Consider the following 12,657-nt stretch of genomic DNA (forward strand, 5'->3'; position numbering starts at 1 on the left):
CTGTTCTATCCACTCTGACATTCTTCCCTCGTAAAATTTTCTTGAAAACAGTTTATCACAATCATTTTTTATAGAGACGTTATGTGCATCTACATTATCTCAGTCACTTTCTTTGGGGGAACAGGGGAGGCAGTTCGTCAGGGAGATTGGGCGACGCTTGAGGAGCCGCGGTTTTGACTACCGCTCTGGGGCGTACCTGGCACAGAGGATCTCCCTTGCCGTGCAGCGCGGCAACGCAGCTAGCGTTATGGGGACTTTTGGGTCGGGTGCGTCCTGGGGTGGTTTATTTAGCTAAGTAAGTTGTGTTTTGTTTGTTTTTTTTTTTTTTTTTTTTTGTATTTTATTTTTGACGAAGCTAGGGTGGATTTTATGTTTAACGTTTGATAAATTAAAAAAAAAAAAAAAAAAAAAATTGAGAAAATATTAAGTAGGTACCTAATTAATTATTAAATAAGTGACCGGTTCGTCACTTTCATATCTCGTAAAACACATAGATACACATTGTAAGTGTAAGTGCCGTCACGATCGTATACGAGTGATGCTTGCAACTGTTTACTTCCGTGTTAAAAATTAAAAGAACCAAGTATTAAGTAACAAAAAGTTTATTAAAAGTTTTCTGTGGTTACATATATGTGCATCAACTGATATCTCGAGTTTCTGTGCTGTATATCACCTGTATTTAGTGTTACAAAAAGTGCCTAGGGGATACATTGTGTACACAAATTGTGGGTACCTCAGTTGCTTGCAGTGTGTTTACCCCATAATCGAAATTTAAACAATTCAAAAAATCACCAGCAGCGCCATCTAGGGATCCCGATTCGTAACCGACGCTAGTGACATCTATTAGAATCATAGTGAATTTGCTATCTCGGTGGTAAACTAATTTCCTACCATTATGACCAAGTGCGGTGGTTGCAAGAAATATATTGCTCGGGCTGATATAGCTAAGTGTGCGAAATGCGCTAAATGCGGTACCGTGTACCACCCGTTCTGCCTTAAGGGAGGCGAGGAAGGTACCCCTAACTGGGTCTGCCCGGGATGTGTATCCGGGAACCCGCCGCCCGCGCCCAACATCGATGTTCCCGTTGCTGAAGGGATAGACTCCCTTGAGCTGCCTGAACCGGTCGTGTCCGACGGCCGCCACAACTCCACTGCGAATGACACGACGGAAGAGTTCAAAGTGGAGCTCGGGCTGGAGATCCGCCTGTTCCGCGAGGAGCTGAGCGCCGTGCGGGAGGAGATCCGCCTGTTCCGGGCCGAGGTCAAGGACCTCAAAAGCTCATTCTCCGCAACAGAGGAACGGCTCAGCACCCTGGACTCGAGGGTGGACGTGCTGGAGAAGCGGGTGATGGAAGGAACGGGCTCCCGACTAGAGTCCGTCATCGCTGAGCTAAGGTTAGAGCTCAACGAAAAGGACCAGGAGCTTCTGGGCAACGACGTGGAGGTCAGCAACCTCCCGGAGGAGAACGGGGAGAATGCCACCCATATGATCATGGCGGTGGCGACCAAGCTGGGCGTCACGCTCCGGGAGAGCGACATAGTCAGCGCGGAGCGTGTGGGAGCAAGGCGCCGGGCGCCGGGCGAGGGCGGGGACGCGGGCGCGGGGGCGGCGGGCCGGCCGCGGCCGCTGGTGGTGCGCTTCACGCGGCGCGCCGTCAAGGACGAGCTCACGGCCGCGGCCCGCGTGCGCCGCGGGGCCACCTCGGCCGACCTCAGCCAGTCCTCAGCGCCGCGCCCCTTCTACGTCAACGAGAGGCTCACCAAGTACAACCGCCAACTGTACTACCAAACGCGGGAGGTCGGGCGACGTCTGTCCTGGAGGTTTCTCTGGACCAAGAAGGGACGCATATACGCCCGCCAGGGACAGGACACACCTCGACACTGGATACGGTCAGCTGATGACATTAGCCGGGTATTCGGAGTCGCTTCTTAAACTGCCGGTTGATCTTAATGGTGTAAAAAACCACACCCATACAACCTTATTATACTGGGTGATGATATTTTTATGCCTATTTATGTCTTTGTTCTGTGTTACATGTACTACGTGCATATATAGCTTTGTTGATGTCTATCATTTATCTTGTACTTGTTATTATTCTCTAGTTATTGCTTTAACTGTGTTGCTACCCGGAGATCAAAATGTGCCCCAGCTCACTAATAACTTAGTGGCATTTAATCATAACAGTATAATATTTACAATATTTATAATCTATACCTATCACTTTCTATTTCCCCCATTACCATGCCCAAGCTCGAATACAAACTTACGCCATTTCAAAACTGTCCCCACGCATACATCATACATACATACATATCCTATATACAAATTATATAACACCTTATACCCTATATACATCATAATATTTATACAAATTACCTACACCTTCATAAGTACAAAATGACTGGTAAAAACAAGTCATTATTAGTTGGACTCTTTAACGCGGGATCATTGGGCACAGGGCATGATGAACTCATAGCCACTGTACTACGCTATGATGTTGACATAATGGCTATTAACGAAACCTGGCTCAGGGAGGGGGAGATAGACCGCGCGCCCGTCATACCCGGCTACAAACTGCGCCACACGCCGAGACCCCCAGGTAAGCGCATGCGAGGTGGAGGCGTAGGTATGTATGTGAAAACGGGTCTAAAGGTAAGATTTCGCACACATCCCGCCGCGGCCGGCGTCGAACAAATGTGGTTAAGCTGTACCGTTAACACAATAAAACTGCTTATCGGAACAGCCTATAGACCGCCGTGGCAAGACTGTAGTATTTTCTTTGATGCATTAACGGACAGTATAACATCTTTCACTAATTACGACCAGATGATTGTGCTTGGTGACTTCAACATTAATCTTTTACCTAATAGTACTGACTACAAAAGGCGTCATTTTGATGATTTTGTACAAACGGTTGATTTAAAACAGTACGTAACCGAACCTACGCACTTCACTAGCAGTAGCGAAACTTTAATAGATGTCGTTTGCTCAGACTTGGATATTAAATGTATAAATGTCGACTACATACCTACCCTAGGACATCATGCATTCATAACAGTAGGACTGAATGTTAAAAAACCTAAACCGTTGCCCCGATGGATTACATACCGGCCATTAAAAAATATTATTTTGGAACAATTTAACCTTGACCTTAACTTAATTAATTGGGAACATATTAAAAGTTTTGATGATGTCAATCAAATGGTAGCCACATTTACTGATTACATGATAAAATTATTTGATCTACATGCTCCCGAGCGCACTGTCCGTGTGAAGGGCGCCGACTACCCGTGGATCACTGATAACGTGAAGTACATGATGAGTTTGAGAGACGCAGCCCATAAACGGTTTCGTATCACTAACTCCGCTTCAGACAACAATTATTATAAGGACCTGAAACATTTAGTAAATGCAGCTTTACACAGTGAAAAGCGAGCATATTTTCAGTCCAACATTAATAACAATATTAAAAACTCGGCGAAATTATGGCAGAATCTTAAGAACACTGTACTCCGTAAACATAAAACTGACTACCTACCTGATAGCTTTAATGACCCCGATATGATTAACAAACACTTCCTTGACATTCCCGGTAACAATAAGATAAATTTATCAGATATAATTTATTATGAATCTAACAGACATGGCACATATACATTTAATATTTCACCTATCGACGAGCTAATGGTTGGCAAAATTATCAACAAACTTAAATCGAATGCACTCGGGTGCGATGGCATATCATTGGCTATGATTATGCTGACGCTACCGCGAACCTTAGATATTATCACTTTTATAATTAATTACTCTATTAAAACTTCTACATTTCCGGACCCGTGGAAAATTGCTCTGGTTAGTCCTATACCTAAAATACCTACTCCGAGTCAATACAAGGACCTACGTCCGATTAGTTTGCTGTCATGTATGTCAAAGATTCTGGAAAAAGCTGTGTATAACCAAATGTCGCACTACCTGGAGGTTAATGGTATTCTGCCTGATGTACAGTCCGGTTTTCGTCGAGGCCGCAGCACCTCTACTGCCCTAATTGACGTGGTAGATAATATACTGGCTTCCGCGGATAAGGGTATGTCTACCATTCTCACTTTGTTGGATTTTTCCCGCGCATTTGACACTATTAATGTTCCGCTACTGATCGCAAAGTTGACATTTTATGGTTTTGATGCTAGTACGGTCAAATGGTTTCATAGCTATCTAGATCAACGCTCACAAATAGTTAAGCTGAGAAAATGTGATGGCAATACAGTTGCTTCTGCTGAGTATCCAGTATCTAGAGGAGTCCCGCAAGGATCCACCCTAGGACCATTGTTATTTATCCTTTACGCTAGCGATATCACCAATGAGATTGTAAATTGCAAATACCATGTCTATGCTGATGACTTACAATTATATCTATCAGGATCCCCATCTGACGTTAACAATACTTGTGATCTTATAAACCAGGACTTAGATCGTATTGCGACCTGGGCTAATAAGCATATTTTAAAGCTAAATCCCGATAAGTCGAAGTTTATTATTATTGGCACAAGGAAACAAGTTCAAATTACTAATACAAATAACCCTACCATAAAACTAGCAGGAGTAGATATTGAACAGGTAACCGAAGCTCGTAACCTAGGCCTAACATTCGACAATTATTTACGGTTTGAAAAACACGCAATTGAAATGGTCAAAAACTGCTTCTTCAGACTCAAGACTCTTTATAAAATTAGACGGTACATTAATGTTGACCTGCGAATACAGTTATGTGAGTCGCTTGTTCTGTCTAAACTAAATTATGCGGACACTGTATATGGCCCATGTCTTTTACGGAAAACGGAAAAGCTACTGCAAAGGGTACAAAACGCCTGTATTAGATTCTGTATGGATATCCCTCCCCGCTCCCATGTTACCCCTTATCTCAACTCTTGCGGGCTACTGAAGGTGGCCGCCAGACAGCGGCTGCACCTTGCCGCGCTCCTGTTTGGCGTTATAAAGTTCAAATCACCCCAGTACCTTTACAACAAACTTGAATGGTCTCGTAACCATCATACAATAAATACTAGGGCGTCCACTTATCTTATGGTCACTCCGAAGCACAAAACCGCACTGTTTCGCAACTCGTTCCGTTATGCAGCCAGCTTCATATGGAACACCTTGAGACCACCCCTCCGTGACCTGAAATCAATATCGACTTTTAAATTTTATTACAAAATGATCCTACTTGATGATCAAAGAAAAGGGCTTTAAGAAGTTATACCTACTTCGAATGTATTCACGCGCAGTATTGGCTCCGTGTCCCGTGGTTGGCTGCATGGTGCGGGCTGCACGCTGTAGTACATTATAATCCATCACCTCAACATCTTAAACTCTGGTGCGTGCAGCCATGCTGCTTAATTTGTCCCTGAAACAAAATATAATGTATAGTTATAGTTTATTCACTTAATTATTATAAATTTGATAACCTGTAATAACGGTATTACATATCTATTGTCCCACCCATAGTCGTCCACACGTACCTAGTTAATATACTTTATAATATCTATGTATGTTTTTTATCGCAGTAGAATTATAATAATAAGAAAAAACACTTACCTTTTTTTATCGTAATGCTGACTTTGTAACAATACGAACATTATGCATCACTTTTGCTGCTGATAGTGGTTGTTATTGTGATCACTGCACGCATTGTACGAACTAGGTGTTCGTGGGGTGCTTCATTTCGTATCCGGGCGTGGGTGCGCGGGCGCCGCCTCGTCCCGTTATCTATGAATGGCTTGCGGGATGACGCGGGTACACTGAACGGATCGCGCCCGGTTACTGAAATTTATTTTAGGCTGCAGGTTGTGGGTGCGTTCGCCGTTTCATTATGGCTACCCACTACTTTTTCGCATCGCACTATTACTATATTTATTTTGCTCTGTATTTAGTATTTATGTTACTGATACATTTTGTAATATTTATGTATTATTAATGGAATTAGTATATATACTATTATTATTTTTTAACAAGTACTATTTATTTTTTACAGAATTTACACACACATACCTATATATTTTTAATGTAACCTGCATTATTTATTTACTTACCATACACACTCATAACAGTAATTCACACAACACACACGTCCCATATACCTATACTTATACATTATTATTTTTTATTTTTTATTTTTATTTTTTTGTTTGTTCATAGTTAAGTAGGTACTCGTGTACGTGACTGAGGTCACTTAAAAGGGCCAGCTGAAAATCAGCGCTGTGGCCTTACTGTCCACAGCTCATGCTGAGCTGGTGCCGTTTCGACACTCCGGACAGCAACCCGTTGTGTTATTGTTTTTATATTTTGCCTGTATTTTTGTTTTTTTGTCTCATGTTAAATTTTTATTATTATTTTTTTGGCCTTGTTATCTTGTATATGTATTTCTTTTCTTTAAGTCTGTATTTTTCTTTTTGTTGTTGTTGCTGTCTATGTGTCGAATAAATGTTTCTTTATCTTTTCTTTACATTGCGACCGTATAACACCTCTCTTGGCCGGTGATTCAAAAGACATTCACCGAATAAGCGATCGTCCAGTTCAGGGTAAGGCGAATGTTACATAACAACCGCATGTAGGGCTTCTGTCTACGACTTTACCTATAGATACATTTAGCAGTGCGAGGCTTAATCGACATGTGTAGGTATATTTATTTATTTATTTATTTAACACTTTATTGCACAAATATGAGATATAAGTGTACAAAAGGTGGACTTAATGCTCAAAGCATTTTCTACCAGCCAACCTACAGGAGGTACAGGTAAAAAGGTAGAAAGGTGCAAAAAATATATTTAAGTATATGAAAGCAGGAAAACTAGTATACCTAGAGTCGTGGTGGTTTTCGTGAGGTCGTCTCGTAGGTTCAAATCCTGCCATGTACCAATGAATTCTGTAGAAATAAGTAATTTAAGCTCAATTATACCACGTACTCTTACGGTGAAGGAAAACAACGTGAGGTAATTTGCTTATCTACATTCTAGGTAGATACATGCATACCAAAGAGCGATGGGAAAAACGGGTTCTCGAGAGTAGCCACCTAGGAACACAGAGGTAGGGGTAGGTAGGTAGGTCTTATCAGTCTTATGATAAAAGTTTCGGAGTGGTGCTGCGCTTCACGAACCTATCTTGTTGACTTAAACATTTACATGACTTATGCGTATCCCCCACGCTGCACGGGTCCGTTATCGACGTAGATAAACGTCACTAGGTATAAAACGATTCGAGATAAATACGACGCTGTGACTGGTACACGCGCATTAACCATTTACGGCCCGAAGTTGCGATATCACGCCTGACGACAATAGCTTTCCATTCTTTATTCAAGGGATTCAAGCGGTTAAACGAGTTTGCTGACGTGGATAGCGAACCCGTGCAGCGGAGACAGGTTCAGCTTAAGTACCTACAGAGAACAATAGCCCGACAACTGCAAAGTGCAACCCGATACTCCGCGTAATCCGCGTAACTTGTCTGTCAGTGTACTCACTTACACATGACACTACATATTATTATACAGGGTGAGTCTTTCGTAGGTGCACATACTAAAGTAGGTCACAGAGCTCTACATTCTGAACAACTTTTGTTATCAAGACCTTCGAATCCTAACTAATATTATAAATGCGAAAGTAACTGTGTCTGTCTGTTACTCTTTCACGCGAAAACTACTGAACCAGATTTGAATGAAATTTGTTATACATATGGTACTTTTTATCCCGGAATGCCCACGGGAAAACTTTTTCAGGCGAATCGAAGTTCGCGGGAACAGGTAGTATTATATAAAAAAAATATGCTTCAAAAAGTGACTAGCGTGACTTTGTATATAAGTATAGGAAGTAGATTTCTTCTTCGTGAATACCCCTACTTCATTACAACAAAATAAAACTTATTGATAATATTTCTTTCGGATGTGCACCTACGAAAGACTCACCCTGTATACTTACTTACACATTAGGTATACTATTCAGTTACATGCTCCTTACTCGATACACGTGTTGCGTGAGGAAATGTGGGAGGTTGTGGTTATTTTTGCACTTAAAGATACTCACTATTGTATAGTAGTGACCACGTATCTTGACCAAAACTCATGTTGTACACTCACAGGCGATTAAAAAGTTCCACTCAAAAAATGCCGACACTAAACGACCCCGACTTTTGCGAACATTCAATTTAAAATAAAAAAAAAATAATGTTTTTAGTTGGTAATATCCTGATGCTCTGTTAAATGTACTTCAATGTTGCAGAAGGCGTCATTAAGATAACCTTTTCCGTTTAGGAGTAATTTGATGCTTTTCTCAGTGGAACCTTTTCATTGCCCGTAAGTGTCCACCTCAGCTAAGGCTATTGAAAAAATGAAATGGATATAGGTACTTAAGTAAAATTGTAGGTACTAGAAATTGTAATAGATTATAAGGAAAAAGTTGAAAAGATGCTCGAGGAGTTTCTTTCGCCATTTCTTTCCTTCTCAATGACGGGGCCTTTGTGAAATGGTGGTAGATGACACACACACACACACGCACTCACGCCTTGTACTACTGTACTCCCTTGCGGGGTAGGCAGAGGTGCATTGCTGCACCCACTTTTCGCCAGAGTGTTATGTTAGTCCCAATGTAATAGGGGGCGGGCCTATTGCCATTTTACGGGCACATCCAAGACCTGAGAACAAATATCTGTCTTTAAACAAATATCTGCCCCAGCCGGGAATCGAACCCGGGACCATCGGCTCAGTAGTCAGGGTCACTAACCACTACGCCATTCGGTCGTCATAGATGACTATCGACAAATAATTGTAAAATTTTACGTCGATTAAACCATTTGAATTTGTGTATTTTGATGTAAATTGGGATTAAGGCATAGGCCATTTTTTACTCCAGAACCAGGAGTCCTATCGTGAAGTCAAAAAGAAATTACATTTAAGAAGTAATTTGTATCAAATTCAATAAACTTTTATTCCGAAAATTACGCACTGAATTTCCACGAAAATATCTTTTGAGGTGAAGCGAAGCGCGTGCCATACTTTACCTAATTCCATCACAGAATTCTGTACATGTATTTAGTAAATAATTTAGTGTAGGTAGTACATTTTGGCCAACTACAGAAGCCTTAGGTAGAGTGTATGGTTGCTTAACTTAAATACATAAAACCTTGGTAGACAAACGAGCCATATTTGGTAAAACCACCTAATTAGCTTTTGAGATCAGGCGGTTACGTAAACACGAATTCAATTGATCATTCAGTATAGTTGTTCGATAGTGGTCAATCGATAAATACTTAAAACGTAATTTTTTTTATTTAATTCATTATTTCTAGGTAATAATCCCAACGACAATCAAGGTAACATGGGTTTTAAGTCTAACAATTTAATTCATTTTATTTCCCACAGTTTTTGAAATGTTTACTCAAATGAATCTAAAGCACAAAAATACATTAATACGGTATGTAACTAAACTATCTAAACAAGTGAGTTAATCAAACCAAGTACCAAAAATACGCGCAAACCATAAACTATACAAAAGACGAATCAAAAAGTGCAATAAATCCAACCATAGACTCTCAACTTCCGGTGCGCGCAAAAGAAACAAAAATGAGCGGGAACAGATTTGAAAATCGAATGCTGCACCGCTTCCGCTCTCTTCGCGAGCGAAAGCGTCCGCCAATGGTGGAGAAGCTGAGACAGCGTCGGCTGTCAGAAGAGAGACAGAAGATAGAGATAGAGCAAGATGACGATGTTGATGTCGCCTTCGACGTTAGTCTTTACTTCAGTGACGATATGGCGGATCCTTGGAGAGAAAAGGGTTTGTTTTTTTGTTGTATGACTGTTTTTCAGGACTTTTTGAAAATTAAATTCTAGAAGTTAAAACCATACGCGAATTTGTATGGGAGAGTCACCAACTAGCGCTATACATACTGCCGCTGCATAGCAACGCCAACCAAATTCGAATTTAGTTTTCACAGCTATAAAGGTGCAAAAACTTCCACTAGGCCCTCTGAATACCATCTGAAACCTTCCACTAAGTCTACGGCTTTATCTTAATCCAACCAATATTAAAATATGACCTAATACCTAGTTGCATAAAGGAACTAAATGTACTGTCGTCATCTACCACTTCCTTCAAGTTCCTTTCAGCAGCTAGGCTTAATACCTACCCTTAAATAACTGAAATAAAGACCAACTATAAACTTTTTTTTTATAAAGTCCTGATAACAGAGCTTGCGATTTCGCAAATACTTTTATCATTGTCAGTTATTTAGATAGATTGAATATTCTTTATTTACTTACATTTACATACATTATCCGATTAATAATGGCTTTTTAATGGATTTGTCCTTAAATAAATCTGAAAAATGATCTTAAATTAACAATTAGTTAGGATCCACTTCCGTTTTCAGTTCCACTTTTACTGTACCTAACCTCAAACCCTCCACCCCCAGATGCCATCGAGCGCGAGCGCCTCTCCCTCCACCAGCAGCTCCGAGACGTGGTCTCCTCGGGCGACGCGGCGCAGCTGAAGGGGCGGCTGGCGGCGCTGGGCCGGCAGGCGGGGCTCGTCGTCAACATGACGCCCGGCGGCGCCAACACGCTGCTCTACATGTGAGTGGAGTGTGGACAGAAACAAAGCACTATCGCATCCTGGTTAGACGACGGCTGATTAACCGGAAAAACGCTTGTCTTATAGCACAGTTCGGGGCTCGCTTCGACGATGGTTGGTCCTAAGAAAGAATGTTCCTCTAGAAGCTCGATTTGTCGAAATCGAAAAAAACAAAACAGCATCGAATCTGTTGTATGCGATATATACCATCGAAGTATTTAGTGTGGGTGGCAGTGGAATCTATATAACTATATGACAATCTATGCATGAATTCCGAATTATCCTCCTCCAATAGCATGGTTTCCAGAAAACATGGTAACATGGTTCAGCAAGGTGCGCTTTACTGAAAGAGCGCTTACTAATAGCACAGTTCGTCAAAAGCATTGTTCCATGACGCTTGGTACGCTTGTCTAATAACGCGGTTAGTCGAAATCACCATTATCAGTGTCCTAATATAGCTAGTAGCTGGGTTTCCTAGACCTGTTCTGCTACTAGTTCCACCCAGTAATGCTAGTGGCGTGGTCTCCTCGGGCGACGCGGCGCAGCTGAAGGGGCGGCTGGTGGCGCTGGGCCGGCAGGCGGGGCTCGTCGTCAACATGACGCCCGGCGGCGCCAACACGCTGCTCTACATGTGAGTGGAGGGTGGACAGAAACAAACCACTATCGAATCTTGGTTAGACGACGGCTGGTTTACCGGAAGAACACTTGTCTTATAGCACAGTTCGGGGAAAGGTCGCTCCGATTATGGTTGGTCAAAAGCAAGAATGTTCCTCTAGAAGCTCGATATTTCGAAATGGAAAGAAACAAAACAGCATCGAATCCGTTCTATGCGATAAATCCTATCGAAAGTATCTAGAGTGGAGGCAATGGAATCTATCTATACAATAATTTATGGATGAGTTACCAATTTTCCTTCTCCGATAGCACGGTTTGCCAAAGGCTTCAGTAAGGTTCGCTTCACTGAAAGAGCGCTTACTAGAACGTCAGCACAGTTCGTCAAATGGTTCGTCGGTTACTTCGCTAAAAGGATCCTTCTCGTATAGCTCAGTTCCCTAGAACGGTTCAGCTACTAGTTCCACCCAGTAACGCTAGTGGCGTGGTCTCGTCGGGCGACGCGGCGCAGCTGAAGGGGCGGCTGGCGGCGCTGGGCCGGCAGGCGGGGCTCGTCGTCAACATGACGCCCGGCGGCGCCAACACGCTGCTCTACATGTGAGTGGAGGGTGGACAGAAACAAAACAGCATCGAATCCGTTCTATGCGATTATATCCGATTATATCCTATGCTGAAAAAAACAAAGCACTATCGAATCTTGGTTAGACTACGGCTGGTTTACCGGAAGAACGCTTGTCTTATAACACATTTCGAGGAAACCTCACTGTGACGATGGTTGGTCCAAAGAAAGAAACTCGATTTGTCGAAATCGAAAGAAACAAAACAGCATCGTATCTGTCCTTTGTGATTATCCTATCGAAGTATTTAGTGTGGGTGGCAGTGGAATCTATCTATACGATAATCTATGCATGAGCTACCAAATTACCTTCTCCAGTAGCGCGGTTTGCCAAAATCATGGTGCACTGATAGTAATTTAACCTAAAGAGCGCTTACTAATGCCACAGTTCGTCGAAAGCATTGTTCCACGACGCTTGGTTGTCCAAAAGATTGCTTGTACTATATAATAGCGCGGTTTGTCGAATTCACCGTTCGACGCCAAAAGAATCCGTGTCTTATTATTGCTCGGTTTCCTAGAACTGTTCAGCAACTAGTTCCACCCAGTAATGCTAGTGGCGTGGTCTCCTCGGGCGACGCGGCGCAGCTGAAGGGGCGGCTGGCGGCGCTGGGCCGGCAGGCGGGGCTCGTCGTCAACATGACGCCCGGCGGCGCCAACACGCTGCTCTACATGTGAGTGGAGTGTGGACTGAAACAAAGCACTATCGAATCCTGGTTAGACGACTGCTGGTTTACTGGAAGAATGCTCGCAAAGAAAGAATGCTCCTTCAGAAGCTTGATTTGTCGAAATCGACAGAAACAAAACAGCATCGAACC

The 12,657-nt window shown here is 42.4% G+C and overlaps 1 protein-coding gene across 1 annotated transcript in view; it reads left to right on the forward strand.

The window, feature by feature from the left end:
- The window catches only part of LOC105382082 (leucine-rich repeat serine/threonine-protein kinase 1), a 97,425-nt gene that overhangs the window by 15,740 nt on the left and 69,028 nt on the right, over window positions 1–12,657 (forward strand). The window contains 1 exon segment of the mRNA XM_048629739.1: window positions 10,457–10,616. Within this exon segment, the coding sequence (XP_048485696.1) occupies window positions 10,457–10,616 (160 nt within the window).

Source organism: Plutella xylostella, chromosome 24 (assembly GCF_932276165.1).
Source record: "Plutella xylostella chromosome 24, ilPluXylo3.1, whole genome shotgun sequence".
Taxonomy (NCBI): domain Eukaryota; kingdom Metazoa; phylum Arthropoda; class Insecta; order Lepidoptera; family Plutellidae; genus Plutella; species Plutella xylostella.